This window comes from Molothrus ater, chromosome 13 (assembly GCF_012460135.2).
Source record: "Molothrus ater isolate BHLD 08-10-18 breed brown headed cowbird chromosome 13, BPBGC_Mater_1.1, whole genome shotgun sequence".
In the NCBI taxonomy this organism is placed as follows: domain Eukaryota; kingdom Metazoa; phylum Chordata; class Aves; order Passeriformes; family Icteridae; genus Molothrus; species Molothrus ater.
In genome coordinates, this window is record NC_050490.2 from 5,344,928 (window position 1) to 5,361,210 (window position 16,283).

The 16,283-nt window shown below is 39.3% G+C and overlaps 1 protein-coding gene across 1 annotated transcript in view; it reads left to right on the forward strand.

The window, feature by feature from the left end:
• Positions 1-14,971, forward strand: part of TRPM1 (transient receptor potential cation channel subfamily M member 1) — a 77,740-nt gene extending 62,769 nt beyond the window's left edge. The window contains exons 23-29 of the mRNA XM_036389927.1: positions 60-311; positions 886-1,060; positions 4,185-4,205; positions 5,830-5,974; positions 8,054-8,253; positions 9,303-9,435; positions 11,293-14,971. Of these exons, the coding sequence (XP_036245820.1) occupies positions 60-311; positions 886-1,060; positions 4,185-4,205; positions 5,830-5,974; positions 8,054-8,253; positions 9,303-9,435; positions 11,293-12,556 (2,190 nt within the window). The 3' untranslated portion in view covers positions 12,557-14,971. The remainder of the gene's footprint in view (positions 1-59; positions 312-885; positions 1,061-4,184; positions 4,206-5,829; positions 5,975-8,053; positions 8,254-9,302; positions 9,436-11,292) is intronic.
• The last annotated feature ends 1,312 nt before the right edge of the window (positions 14,972-16,283 follow it).

A 16,283-nucleotide genomic window follows, 5' to 3' on the forward strand; every position in this document is an offset into this window, starting at 1 on the left:
TTGTTTTTTTTTTGTTGTTGTTGTTGTAAGTTCATTTGTTTGTTTGCTTTTTGTTTCAGATTTTAATGTCAGAGCCTGGCAAGCTGAGCCAAAAAATCAAAGTTTGGCTCCAGGAATACTGGAATATTACTGACCTGGTGGCTATTTCAGTATTTATCATAGGAGCAATTCTTCGCCTGCAGAACCAGCCTTACATGGGTTATGGAAGAGTGATTTACTGTGTAGATATCATTTTCTGGTACATTAGAGTGCTGGATATCTTTGGTGTGAACAAATATCTGGGACCTTACGTCATGATGATTGGAAAGATGGTTAGTGCCTAAATTGCTATAAATTATGTCTTTAAGAACTCTGTGTGAAACTAAATTCCATTCTGCTTTAAAAAGAAGTTTTCTATTGAGTAGGACTGAATACAGCCTGTGAAAAGTTGCCATGTGAATTTCATGCACACACACAAGATGTAATACTCATGCAATAACAGATTGCAGGTACACCAGGATCATCCAGACACCCATCAGCAGTGCACAGGAGATGGTACAGCAATGATTGATATCATCTCTTTGCACCACAGAGGAGGTCTGTGCTTGAAAGCACAGCATACTACATTTGATGCAAAGGAATGGGGATAGCAAAGGTTTTAGCGTTTTAAGTATTTTGAAGTATAATCTGGTATTCCTTTAAGTAACTGCTTTCTCTGCCTTTGTATGTATGCTTAATACCTGAGTAGAGTAGTACTTGAAGCACTAATGAGTAGTACTTAAAGCGCGATGTCAAGCAGATTCTCCTTCTGTTTGCTGCAATGCTGCTGGCACACAGACCTGCTGCCGCCGCTGTGCTCCCTGGTGCGCTGAGAGCCTCTCTGTGGTGCCTCCTCTCTCTCTGCAGATGATTGACATGCTGTACTTTGTGGTCATCATGCTGGTGGTGCTGATGAGCTTTGGGGTGGCCCGGCAGGCCATCCTGCACCCGGACGAGGAGCCCTCCTGGAGGCTGGCGCGCAACATCTTCTACATGCCCTACTGGATGATCTACGGAGAGGTGTTCGCTGACCAGATAGACCGTAAGAGTAGAATTCATAGTAAGAGTCTGTTTCCTGTTTCTCAGGCAGATGATCAGATCCAAATTAAAGACTGCTTTTAATTTGGAAGTCGTGTTTTTTCGCTTTATGATGATATTGTTGTTGTTTTCTTGTGGCAGGCCCGAGGCTGAGCAATTTTCTCTTCCCCACCCGTGTGTCTGCTCTCTTGGTTTATATTCAGATTCAGTTAACACAGGAAGTGATGTAGTCTGGAATATTCTCCTGTCCAAGAGTGTAGCAGTGTGAAGTGTTCTGTTTACTTGCAGGGATCAACAGAGATCATTCTGAAATGTTCTTTTCATTCAGAGGTTTACTAAGAGTCAGTTCCAACAGAAGAAAAAAAGAAATAAATCCCTTGTGGAGGGAGGTTAAAATACACATATCCTTTCATCTCCAACTCACAAGCAATGAGCTCATACATTTTTACTCCCAGTCATACATCTGTCTGCTTTCAGAAACGTTTCCATTTCATTAATCACTCATGTTGTTCTTTTCTACACCTGTGGGAAAACAAAACAAAAAAAGCAATCTCCACTTGATTAGCTTTGGATGTGGAAATAGCCTTTCTTACAGGAATCTTGCACGCTTTAAAAGAAGACCTGTCAGCATTTTAAAGGAGATGTAAACTATCCTGTTACTGCTAATTTTGTGTTAATATTTGAAATTTGAAATGTGCAGCTGGCCTCCTCTAGTGTGTATCATGTAGTTTGCACTTTATCTGAAATAATACAAGCTGCTGTTTCACCTTTGTATTATTTGAGCCACCTGCATATACTGACAGGAAGGAAGTGGAAGGATGAAGAACCTGAAGGTCTGAGTTCAAAAACCATCAAGGTTCATCATCATGAGAAGCTTTTATTCTAAATGTCATTAAAGTGTACTTTAACTGTTTAGACAGGAGTAAAGTGTCATTAGTCTTTTTCTGAACAGTGCACAATCAGATCAACTTTGTTTTCCTAATGAATGTTTGTTTCAATAATGTAACTTAGGGTACAGTAAGTTGCTCTTGCCAAGTGAAAGGCCAAGCCAGTCATCTGCTGTCTGATAGTGCAGTTTTGGTGCACATAAGAGATCCTGAGCTTATCCTGGTTCACAAGTGGGACAATTCCCCCATGGAGAGGAAGTGACTGTAATGGCCTATCCCTTATCTCATGTTCAGTTTGAACAAAGAATGTTTGCCAGTGTAGACAGTTTGATTTCCTTATAAATCAAAATTCACACCTTACCACCCACCTCTTTAGTGTAAGAGGTGTCCCAGGCTTCTCTCATGCTTCCAGTCATTTCTCAGTCATACACTCAGCATGCTTTGGATTGGAAATCTTTCTTCAGCAGTGCAAAAGATTTGGCGTCGAAAGGTTTGGACTTTCTGGTTGTACAAGTTCAGCTACTTGGTCCTTCCCAGGTCAGGAGCTTTGCTGTGCATAAACTAGCTTGGAAATGTGTGGCTTTATGTTGTTTTAATTTTAAAGTAATTCTGGCTATGCAAGGCATTCTTCTACACTGCCTTACAATTGTTCTGTACGTTTCTCCTGTGTAGAAGTCTATGGACTGACTCCTGAAGATCTTTTTGCTTTCAGTAAGAAATTTTTCACTCTAATCTGTCTGTGGCTCTCTGTAAAGACACCACAAAAGCAGCTTCAGAAGTCATTGGGGAGTAATGGCTATGGGCAGTCTAATATGACTCTGACTCAAGAGCTAATAGCTCATTTTGGCAAGGTCCAGGGGTGTAAACCATTTATGGAAAAAGTATTTAATCAAATCTTCCCTCTGAAAAAAGGTAGTTGGACTTTGTCAGTAGCTTCTCTGAGGATAGGAAGAATCCTATAAATTCATCTGGAGATCACAAGTCACAGAATTTGCTGGGCTTGGAAGGTATCTTTGGAGATCATCCAGTTGAACTTTCCTGCTCAAAACAGGGTAAATCAGATTTATCCCAGATTGCTTAGGGACTGTCCAGTGATGTTTACAGTATCTTGAAGGATGAAGAGTGTGCAGCCTCTCTGGACAACCTGGTTTAAATGGAATTGTCCATCTTTCTACCTTTGCCCACTGCTGTTTCTCCTTTCACTGAGAAGAATCTGGCCCTGTGTTCTTTTCTCCCACACAACATCAGGTATTTATAACATTGGTAAGATCTCCTTGACCTTCTCTAGACTGAATTATCCCAGCTTTCTCAGTCTTGCCTCATTTGTCAGGTAGCCCAATCTCCTTAGTAATGGAGAGTGAATCTCCTCCTCTGTGGCCACTATTGGACTATTCTGATATGTCCATGCCTGATTTCCATGAGGCAGCTGAGAACCAGACACACAAGTCCAAACGTGGTTTCACCAGAGCTGAGTAGAGGCAAATAATTATCTCCCTTAATTTGCTGGTAATGCTTTCCCTAATGCACCCCAGGAAGTTCTTGTGTGGCTCACTCTCTTTAGAAGATGAGAACAAGCAAAAAGTTATCAGCATCTTGTACTCAATGGCATCATATTCTTAAACAATAAAGAAGCCTGGTTGAGTTTTATCAATATTGTGACTTTTCTTACCAGCATTTAGGTATTGGCAGGCAAGTATCCAGACTGGTAGTCAAAATGGGCATTAATGATACTGATGTTTTTACAGTGTAAAATAGCATGCCTATTAATGGAAATGTAGCCATTCAAAAGAAACAGCTGACAGATTCAAAGCCAGGGTGGTTTAAAAAAAAAAAAAATAGAAAATGTTTCCATAACAGCTGAAAGAATGATTTTTGTGTGATAATTTTGAGTTGCTTGGTGTTGACAGCCAGTTTTGTTTACTTGCCAGAAATATCATGTATATTTAAATGATCATCTGCCAGAAGCATTTTGTGATATATTATTATCATTAGTTTGCTGCCATATGTAACATTTGGGGAAAACAGCATGAAAAGGAAATTGCAGAATGCAATGCATTTTTAACAAAGACATTTTTTCTCAGCATATGTCTCTGCTGTTCTGACATTTGAGTTGCTTATCCTTTCTTGGCAGCAGAACTGTATTTCCAATCATCTTTTTTTGGGCTCTGTTTATTATTGTATTGTTTTCTTTTTTCTTTCCCTGCCTCCTTTTCTATTCCATTCCTTTGGACTGGTGTTCAGTCTATGCCATGGAAATCAATCGTAAGTCTCCGGGGAGAGCTGATTATCTCATTTAGCTGAATATGTTCATTAATGTTTTTCTTGTCTAGTTACTCATATTTTAATTGCAGCACTTATGCAATATTCAGGTGTGAATGTTGCTTTTTCTACTGTAATAGTTTCATTAGAAAATAAGCAGAGGAAAAATATTTTGGTACAAAATGCAGATCAGAAGTTTTAACTGAGTTGAAGTTGTTGCTAAGACTTGTTTCTATTACACCAACAGTAAAATAATTGGGTTTTTTTTAATTATGATGCAAAAGTAGCATTGTACAACTAATTCCCTTTGATTACCTAGATACAATATTACTTTGGTTTTGGCAGTATTTTCATTGGTCCATTGGAATAAAATAAGGATTCATTTAACTTTCCTGCTATACTTCTCTTAGGAAAACTAGGAAAAAATTTAGGTCTGATGTTTGAAAAGCAAATAAAATAAATGCTCTTCATTACAGTCCAAACAGCTCTTTGAGACCTCAGTAAATAAGCTTAGTTTGTGTTCAAATATTTTAAAGTATTTCTCAAGTGAGGCTGAAGCATTGTGGGTTTTTGCAAAATTTTTAAATATACTGGGTTTTCTATTCACATAAACTAAATCTGTTATGAACTCTGTCAGACTTTGCATTTGCTTAGGTTACAGCTAAGGAACCTGTGGCTGACAAAAACTTTACCTGCTACTAAATAGTTCCAAAAGTTAGCCTTGTATTTGAAATCAGATGTGTTGGCACTGCACTTAGAGACAGAACAAAATTGCTGCATTTACCCAACTGCAAGACAGGTCTTACCCAAGGCAACCTATGTAAATTTAGAATTACTTCAGGCAATTATTTTATATTGGTTTGATCAATATTCTCAATTTTTGTCCCATTGTCAGTAGTCTTAATTTGCTGTTACTATATAATTTTCATTTTAGAATTGGATCTTTTTGGTAGCATTAACCTGCTGGTAACATTAACAGCCCCAGACACGTCAAGTAACAGTCTGGGATCCATCTAGGGAATCCAGTAAGGGGCAAAAAGAGACAGGGCCAGAGACAGAAGGGTCCATCCAGGGGACTAACACTGGTCCAAGGTCCATCCTGGAGGCAGAGGTGAGACACAGCTCAGGCAGGGACAGGTGTGCAGAGGAGGCACAGGTGTAAACCCCCAGTGAAGCTGGTCAGGGACTTTAAAGGCCTCTTCAACACTCTGAGCCCCTGTAGGTTTTGAATTTATGCTCAGCAATCTGTTACTACTAAAGCAATGCTTTTATCTCTTTGGCAAGGCATGCTTACAAGCTAGGTTTAATAATTTGTTTGTAATTCCACTATTAATATGTATGTGTACACATTAAGATCTGGTCTTTGACTATTACTGTGAGAAAAAGAAAATCCATGGGAATGTGAATAGAAAGCCACACTGTACAGTAAGGAATTGCCTCTCTGTTATGGAAGTTGCCTCACTAATATCGAAGCAGAATTTGAAGTAGAAATTATACATACTTGCTCCTGGAAATAATCTGTAAAAATTTGGCAACGTTTATGCATGTATCATCATTAAATAAATGAGAGTAGTATTTTTAAGTATCAGGCAATTTGTGAAAAATATCTTTCCTGTTTTTCCTTCAGCTCCTTGTGGGGACAATCTTTATGATGATGATGGTAAACGCCTTCCTCCGTGCATCCCAGGGGCCTGGCTCACTCCTGCTATCATGGCCTGTTACCTCTTGGTAGCAAATATCCTGTTGGTAAACCTGCTGATTGCTGTCTTCAAGTATGTAAACAATCCTGCAACTTTGTCTTATTGTCGAGATAAAGTTTCTGTTTGAGCCCATCAACTGATTCTGCAAGGGTTTGCATTCACTCAGGATCTCATTATTCCATGGATGTGACTGGCAAATTCTGGCAGCAGGGTGTACTCTGGAGAAGGGTGAGGAAAGGTGGCTTTGAATTTGCCAATTGCAGCAATGGATGTGAGAGAACCTGGCTACTTCCAATTACCTTCTGATGGATAGTGACAGGCCTCAAGGTTGCTGTGGAAAGATGAGAAATAGGATCCATGAAACCTGGCACACACCTGACAGAAACCCATGTAGCCACTGGCAGTCACAGCTCTGCAGGAGAACAGCAGAACAAAACTCTGAACGTAAAAAGCCTGAGGCATTTCCGCTACATCATCTGGCTTTTGTCTTGTTTTGTTTTCCATTTAGAAAGAGAAATTACAGCCTTGGAGAGTCCTTTCATGACCTAAAAAAATAGTCTGTATTGCCTTGAGTCATCAGGTAGGATGGCTATGTGTTGCCAAGGTCTGTGGCCAATCCAAGCAGTGTGCAGCATGCACATATCTGTATTTAGACTTATCTGGAGTAAAACTACATGAATTTCTGCTGCTTGTTCTTCCTACCTGCAGTTAGGTTGCATGCTTTTGCTCTCATGATGTAGGGATCAAAAAAATAACGACTTGCTGGCAATACTTTCTGAACAGAGCACCTGAGAAAAGCACGTGATCCATTTTAGTTGCCTTCAAACATTGTAGCAGTTGGAGGGCTTGTGCGTGCAAGCTTGTGTCACAAATGCAAAAAACAGTCTTTCGTGTGCCCAGAAATCTGCAGCTCACAAAGCCTGTCTTTCATTTGATGTATGTAGCTTAAAAGGTCATGAATTTAAAGTACTCAAATGCCAGTCACATAGCTGGGGAGAAGGGGAAGAATCTTACAATGGTAGCTATTATTGGCTGAAGGACCAAGGAATCAGCAGTTTGGGAAGTAGGTCATGCTGTTAACTCCTGCCATCCCAGCCTGCTTGCACAGGGTTGAGACCTAGCTGGGGAATTCCTGCTGTAAAGGAGACACGGAATGAAGACAGATTGTTATTTATCATTGATCATAGTTTCATGTAGACTTAACCTAAAGAAAGTAAAATCTACGTGTACATAGGAATTCTTTGGTTTTGAAGAGATGTTTTAACTGGTTTTCTGACTGTAGATATTCTAAAGCACATAGAGTTAGGAAATAAGTGGACAAAAAATATAAAAAGGAAGTTCCAGTATCATCACCATCATAGAAGTGGAGTGAGCTGTCTGAAGATACTTTAAAATAGCTCGAAAAGCCTTTTCTAAGACAGAATATCAAGTCTGCTTTCTCTTAGTTGGTATTTCATAACTGTGACTATTGTTATCTCTGGATTTACTACTATCACTTCATATCAACTGAATTTCAAAATTAAACATCTTTGAAACACACCTTACTTTGCTGTAAAAATGATGAAGCTTCCAAGAATAAATTCCTTTACAAGAATATGCACCATGTTTTCAAATCAGAAGTTTGAGGGAGTAAAGTTTGAATTTAGGACATTCTGTGAAAACTTGAAAAGTCTTCTATGTAGGTCAAGCTGATTAGCATATTAAAGGCAAACTATGTGAAGCTTCTGAGTTTAGCGTACAAAATACTTTTCATGGATTTAATACTTTGTGTAGCATCAAATACTGGCGTGTGTTAAAAGAAATAGTTTATAACCAAGCCCCAAAATACCAATTATGTGATGCATAAATTGTGTGAGTTTGTTTTCACTGGCACCTAAGGGATTTGTACAGTAGGAGCAAATGGTCTGAGAGGACTCTTCTGAGTGGTGCCTGAGGGATGCAGAGCACCTGCTGTTTGCTACCTTCAAAAGGAGTAGTGAAATCATGAGTTCAATTTAATCCTTAGTTCAGCAGCACCCGCAAAGAGCTGAACCAAGCAAATCCTGTGGCTCCATGAGGTTATTTAGCTGCTGCTTTTTTCAACACAGTACTTGCTCAGTGAGAAGTGAGATTAGGGACCTCATAGAAACTTGTACCTATGTTTCCTTTCAGCAATACCTTCTTTGAGGTAAAATCAATATCCAATCAAGTCTGGAAGTTCCAGAGATACCAGCTGATCATGACATTCCATGACAGACCTGTCCTGCCACCACCAATGATTATCTTCAGCCACATCTACATCATCATCAAGCGGATCTGCTGCCGCTGCAGGAAGGGTGATGGAGACCAGGACGAGCGGGACAGGGGACTGAGTATGCAAGAAATCTTCTCTAAATTGAGCTCTTTGCACCATATTAGCAGAAGACAGTGTGGGCCAATATTTGTATCAAGTTAACAGCTCTTGGGCTCTGCGGGTGCCTGAGAATTTGAACTCTCAGGTGCTAATAAAGACCTCCTTTAACATGCTTTCTTAAAACAGTGAGATGGTATCTGCTCAATCCAGGAGTTTACCAAATTCTGGTGAAGCCCATATGTTGGGAGGGGCAAATAGGAATAACAGATGGGATACAGTTTCAAATGTCAGCTCTGTGATTGTGAGCAATCTGTGACTGTGAGTATCCCCACTATCATTTGGAGATTTATCTGTCATTTCACAGGGAAACTGTGAGGATTCTTCTCCTAACATACTCTGTAACTGTTAATTAATATTTTCATTATATGCCTCATGGAAATAATGTGAGGGATGCTCACAACATCCCTCTACTTCTACATTTCACAGGAAACACTTTTGCACAATAGGAAAAAGGAAGAAAGGAAATGTAACGCTCCTTCCAAATGTAAAGGGACAAATCCAGATAAAGGATGAATTGTTCCCAAAAGCTTATATTCCCCTTGGATTTTTCTTATGTGATTAGAAATTTCTTAACATCTTATCCAAAGAATATCTCTGAACAATCGCCTAAGTTTATCTGTTGCCTGTAAGTCGCATCCTTTTAAGAATAACACTTGAATGAAGGAACAGCCAAACTGGCAGAGATTGCCCAGGTCTTTATCTTGTAAAATCTGGTCATTTTGTTGAATGCACAGCTGTTGAAAAGTTCCAAAGTCATTCAGAACATAGAGCCCCCTGTGGATGGCCATGGAAGCAGATAATGCTCATCATGCATTCCATTGCCTTCACAGCTCTGCCCATCTTTAGCTAAGTGCTCATTGCTTATTTTAAAAAATCATCTGTTCATTTAGTGCAGGAGTAGAATCTGCAGTATGGCCATGTCTAAAATAAACTGCTAATTTGGATTTAAACTGTCTGCCAGAAGTTCAGAAAAATAAAACTCTTCTTTTGTTCTTCTCTTTTGCACAGAGTTATTTCTGAATGATGAAGAGCTAAAGAAACTCTATGAGTTTGAAGAGCAGTGTGTAGAAGAATATTTCCAGGAGAAAGAGGATGAGCAGCAGTCATCTAATGATGAACGCATCAGAGTCACCTCTGAAAGGTACCTGTTGTAACAAAAATCCACTCTATCTCTTGGGAACAGTCTTTTTAACATCTTCTTTATTCCCATGGTTGAGGGAAAATACAAAAGATTTTGATCTTGAAGGAAGCCACCACCAACTCAGAAGCTGATCTGAATCCCAAATAACTATCTGAGCAGGTACATCTCTCAAAAGAGCAAAGTTCTTGTTATTCCTTCTGTTTTGTCACTAAATCTGCTGGTTTGGGTAGCTTTGTTATAAGAACATCTTTGCTTATGATAAATTTTATGCCTCTTATCTATCTGAGGATCAGAGTGATGCTTTTTGTCCATTTGAGAAAATTGCTGCTTGTTGAGCTTCCAACAGTTCATCCAACCATGAGAAACATGTTGGAGCTTAATGACAAAAGCACTGAGGGTTCTTCCCTTGGATCTGTAGTTTACATTAGGGTCTGGCACTCACAACTGCTGAATTTTAATCTCACCACAGATTCTCTTGCAGGCTTTGAACAAGGCATTCAACTTTTCAATATGAACTTCCCCATATAAAAGATGGGGAATATTCTCATGTTAATCATTATGCTTGCTCTGAGGACTAGGTAGTGTTTGCACATTGCTGTGTAAGCACACTGTGCTAATGTCAGCAGCCTTTTTTACCAGGTCACTTGGCAGAACTGTTCCCAAAGGCTCTGCCTATTCTGTCAGTAGATCTAAGTCAAGAGATGGGGTCTTTTGTCACTTCATTGAAATGAAGAAAAATTCTCCCTGTAATGAAAATCATACACATTTTAAACACTCCTTCACTTACTCTATCTCACAGTATTCTGTTGATTAAGTACTCCACATACATTTTTATCTAGATATCTAATTGTATCTTCATTTTAGCATTTGTTATGAATTAGCTCTGTGAGCCGTATAATTCTTTAATAGATAAAATTCTTTCTCTTGAGAGAGGCCCTGAACATCTTGCATTATTATATTTGAAATTTGAGAATAGAGAAGTAAACTAAACCTGCTACATATATTTGAGTAGATTCTGTCACACTGGTTATCCGTGGCAATTTGTCAAATTCCTAGGTATTGTGGCAGAGAATAAAGCAGGGCTGATAAGCCTCACTGATTCACTATGGTCTATGGCCACAAAGCAGATTTGCTTATTTCTCATGGCTCCTTGCTCCAGATGCTTCATCATCTTTTGTGTATGGGAGCAAGAAAACGTTCATTTAATTTCCACAGCAGATTTATTAGTATATGATCTCTAAGCCACATTCCAGTTAATTATGTTTATATGCTTTTTTCTAGTACCATCACATCCATTATGATATAAATGATAAGAAGAAAATGGGAAAAAGTATTATTTCAATTGAACTAGACAATAGTTCCATTCCCTTCAGCTGATACAAAATAGAAAGGTATTTCAAGAGCAAAAGCAATCCCATCAACACCAGTATATGTTTCTTTCTCATGCAGCTGCAGAACCTGTTTTACAACATGCTTTGATGCTATTTTAAGTCACCCTGTGAGCATGCCATTAGAAAGTACTTTTCATGTAATTAATTTGATGCTTCACAGTGAAAGAGAACAACTGAGCACACAGTGGGTGGCACACACAGAAATGTTAATAGAAGTCTGTCCCTAAGGGCTCTCCTGCCATGAATATAAGGGCAAAGTTCAAATACCCCTCTAATATGGTGTACAGAAAGCATAGATAACAAGAAAATGCGCCTGCTTTTGTTGCTACCCATAGGAAAAAAGAACAAGGCATGATAGACACCACAAAATTCTGTCTTAGGAAGAAATCAGGAGCTATGTGCTTGTAATGGGTTACTGCACCATTCTACAGGTTCTGTTCTCTGCTTCCTTTCTTATACTCCACAGAGTTGAAAATATGTCGATGAGGCTAGAAGAGGTGAATGAAAGAGAACATTTCATGAAAGCTTCTCTGCAGACAGTGGACCTGCGGCTGTCTCAGCTGGAGGAGCTCTCGGGCCGCATGGTGAATGCTCTGGAGAAGCTGGCGGGCATCGACAAATCCGAGCTGACGTACACGCGCTCGCGGGCCTCCTCAGAGTGTGACGCTGCCTACCTCCTGAGGCAGAGCAGTGTCAACAGCTCTGATGGCTACAGCATGTACAAATACCACATCAGTGGGGACGAGCTGACCTTTGATGACAGCACCACGCCCATGTCACCGGCCATGCGTAAAAAAGCCCACTCTATTGGTACCAAAGAAGATGGAGCAGACCCAAGGATGCTGGCTCCAGAACACCAAACTGGACTCCATACCTCGAGTCCTAATGCAGTTGCTACAGCAGATCACAGTAAATCTACATTAGAAATTGCACAGAATGTTTCCAGAGCTCATTCTGGCTCAGGTGATTTGGGGAGTGAAAAGCAGGGGGTTTTCAGTAGCGATGGAATGATCCCTCAAAGTGTGAACCAGATGAATGCTGTAACGAACAGTCAGTCAGCAGCAGGACCAGATTTTCAGAACACTCAGTTAAAAGTAGAACGTACCAAGTTAGAAGCAACCATCTCTTATCCCTTGGACAAATCCAAAGCAATGCGCTATTTTCCTCCTGAAACTTTCAGTGCTTGTCAAACCACTATGATGAAGTCAAGGAGCTTTATATTTGCACAAGGTGGAAAGCTGGTTGGAGGAGTTAACAACTGGACCTCAGAGTACAGTACCATTATGGATCAGGTGTGCCCCTCTACAATTGAGCAGTGGGCCACAGAGTGGAAATATGAAGTTGAGCAGCAGCTTTCTCAAGAGCGTCCTCCAGAATACCCCGGGTTGGTCTCTGAAGCAGAAAGGCAAGCAGAGGAGAAGCAGATGGACACAGATGATGATAGTAATGTTGCTGAAGCAGGTATGAGTGCCTCTTACACCTCTATGCCTGCCCCTGTCAAGGCTGAGAAGGAGAATTTCCTGTCAGCAAAGCCAGAAAGGACTCCTGGGTTCCCATCAGTACGCTCCAAGAGTTTGCACAGCCATTCCCGGAAAGCCAAGTCCATGAAGGACAAATTAAATAGACCAGGACATGCCAGCAGTGTAACTAATTTGGTGGTAGCGTTTGGCAGTGCAACAGAAGAACAGAAAACCAGGCAAGAAAATGCATCCACAGAAACTGAATGTTAAAGTGGCTTATGGCCCCTGTTTTACCAACAGTTGAGAGAGAAAGCAGAATGACTAATTGAACAAATTAGGGATTTAAAAATTAATTTCTAAAGAAGAATTGTGAATATATGTATTCCTCTTCTTTTAAAATTAATAGATGCATGTTCTGTTCTTAAATAAATGTTTGCCGGGTTGGGTGAAAGGGAGATGTTCTCTCAGGGACAGATAAAAGGTGGGTACAGTCCACAGATGCTGAATATATAGATCTTCCTTTGTTCCATTTCAGCCTCCCTCATAAGCTTATTTACTGACAAGCTCATTATAAAGCTCTTAGAGGAAGAGCAATATTATAATGTAATAATTTTATCAGAAGATTTCTCAAACTGAGCACATTTTTAACCAGCCTTAGTTTTATCCTTACTTATGCAGCTGGTTTCTTTGTAGCCATGGTGTTTTTTCAGATCAAAACAAAATTGTTGGAGGCAAGGAAAAATTATGCAGTCCCTTCTTCACTTCTGATTTCATGCCTGCTGCTTAGCTTCTCTTTCAGAATGGCATGACATGGCAGTTCTCATCCACTAAAATAGGTCAGAGTGGCAAATACAGTTGTCTTTGGAGAAATCTGACCTGGAAAGCCACATGTAGACATATTCTTAATCTGTCCTTGAACTTCAGTGGCGTAATCTTGCTTTCAGGATCACACCTGTCCCCAGCCCAAAGCATGCTGTGACAGCCTTAAACTGTTGAAAAACAGTGATCATTGTTTCAAATATTTTGGGAGATTCTAAGAATATCAAGTACATAAAAATTTTAATAATAGAAATCCAAGATGTCCATCAGTGTTTTGTATAAATGAGGATTACAACAGAAGTCCATGTAGACTTAGAATAAGGTTCTGACTTTTCTTAGATGCCTTCAAGGGAAAACACATCAAAACAGAATGGGAAAGATGTTCTGATCAGGTGAGACTTTAAACTTTGCTTGAAACAAATCTACTGTGAGAAATTCATCTTCCATTTTGCAATTTCATTATGACACATGAGGAAAAAGGAACAGTTTCTAGGAGTCTGTCTAAACAAAATATAGATTTTCCAGATGAGAATAGAAATTCTGTACATTTTCTTGAGTAAATTTCAAAAACAAATGTTAAAGGAGAAAAAACTCTCTACAACAAAATTGTTTTGAGGACTAAAAGTGGAAATCAGCATCCGTAGTTAGATGTATCCAGAGCACTTGTCTCTGCAGTAGCATTCTAAGTACTAGGTTTTGATAATTTTCTTCATAATAGCAGGGTGTTATTTGGGTCATTCTTCCCTGTTAAGTTTTAGAAACTTTGATTTCCCATATATTCAGCACCTCTCTTCACAGGGAATGCTTACCACTGGGCAGACAGTTTTGAAAATGAGTTAAAGGCAGAATACTGGTCAAAGGTTTATGCTTAACTCATTACCCATCAGGACTCATTCATAGGCTATTTTGAAAAGATGTAATTTCTTTTTTCACTCACCATCAGCCCCACAGTGCAGGTCTCAGTGTCCTCCTTGACAATGATCGCACAGCATTTTGAAATGCAGAGATTGATGGAAGACTTGATAGATGCATTAATGGTATCTGATTTGTATTGTTTGCATTATATTTTCATGCTCCATCCATTCTTATACCCTGAAGTACTGTTACCAAACGGAATGATCGTGGAAAGTGCACAGACATTTTACAAAGTTCAGTCACATTTCTTTTGGATTTTTGCCATCTTGGTTCTTACCAGTAGGTTTGCTGGTTTCACTGCTGTTGGAACGGTGTTGACATTTTGCTTTTTATGTGGGCTTCTCTTTTCTTCAACTTAGGGAACTTGACATTTTGTGCAAACTGAATGACATTTGAAATTGTTTCACTTCCATGTTTACTTCTGTGTTACCATTCTGTGCAACTACATAGCCATTGTGTATATGTGGTTAAAATAGCCTCCAGTTTGCCAATGCCTTTTTATTGTTTGCCTGCACATTCACCAGAAATGGATTCATTAACAAACACAAAGGGATGCAGCTTTTCAGTGCTGAACAAGCAGTATGCATTGTGGAATGGAATACAGTGTGTTGCATACCTCTTGTTACATTGTCTTTATAAAATGTGTGTTAATCATGCTTTTGACCACTTAATTTTTTTAGCACTTATATTGAAAATTTGTCTGATAGTATGTAGATTTCAAACAAAAATATTTTACCTTTGTATTTATATACTTCCTTTGTGTAAAAATATTTATAAAGAAACACATGAAAAATATTATAAATTAATTCAATATACCAATTTTTTCTCTATAATGTCCAAACACTTTACTAATCTGTTTCTTCTTATGCAGTGCATGGGCCAAACATCTTCTAAGCAAATTTTTTTCTTAACAGTTGCCAGTAATTTTGCATAAAATTTTCTACAGAGGGATGATTTTAAGAGGTTTGGATATTTTCTCTGCTCTCACACAGCATGAACTGAATGACAACATCTCTGCCATTACATGTGAAGTAACAACACTTTACTTGTTGGCAGAGTCATTTTGGACAAACAGCCATTTTAATAAGATTTAAATATAGTTTTGTATGTGCATAGAAGACTAATAATAGATTTGGAGCTCACTAAGCAGAATAATGACCAACACATTTGCATGTCTGCCTCCACGCTTTCTTGAATAGTGGCTGAAAGGATGCAGGCAGAGAATTTGCATTTCTGAAGAGGCATGTTTAATACTGCTTTTCAGGAAGATGTGTCCCCCTTCACAGCTAGGCATGTGGTGACTTCACAGCAATGTCACTGTGAATTCCATTGCCACGATTTATTATGTGCTTGACCTATACTGAAGCAGGTCAAGCTGAAAGGGTGTGTACTCTAGGGCTATGTCTATGCAGAGATATTACTCTGAGGTAATTCAAATTTGTTCATCTTACAGTATCTTGCAATACAAACATTTCCCTTTCCCTCAAGGCAAATGTTTGCAACACAGTGACTAATTGTCATATTCACAAAGGCAGGTTCATGACCCTAGCACCTGATTCCATGAGTTACCCCTTTTTACATTGCATCATTCAGGGACTAGCTTAGCTTTGCCCTCAGCCTCTCCTGTTGCAGAGTCACTTTATCCATTTTAGAAGCTGGAGATCGATACCTGAGAATCAAGAAAGCCCATTTTCCATATTATTTACTAATTCATTGAAGTGGCCATTGAAACCTTCCAACTATGGTTTCTGCATGATGCTTATTTGGATGCTTTCCAAGGTTCTGTGCTTGGAATCTTCAGCAAAATATTTATCTGATCTTCTAAATAAAAAAAATTTAAAAACCATATCTGCAAGGCCTTGTCAGGAACGGGAACATGAGAAAGGTGCAAGACCAAGGACGTTAAGAGGATCATTTCATTAGCTCTGCAAGATGAATAACAGGACTGTGCCCAGTTACAGGTGTTCTGGGCTGACACAAAGCCAGTGTGCTGCTGGAGCCCTTCATGTGGAGCAGGTGAGTTTTCCAAATGACAGCAGTCCTTGGACACAGTGCTGGGGTCCCACAGATGCTTCTGCAGCACTGTCCTGTCCAGTAGGGCACTTCTGCCTGGATTAGTGTTGCACTCAAAAGCTGTTGGGAGCCTTAGATGTAAAGTTAAGAATGTATTGTTGGTGTAACAAGTGTTAACAGTCTAATATATAAATTGTCATTAGTTTAGATCCATCTAATTAGAGAAGAGACAAGAAGAGAACAGAAAAGA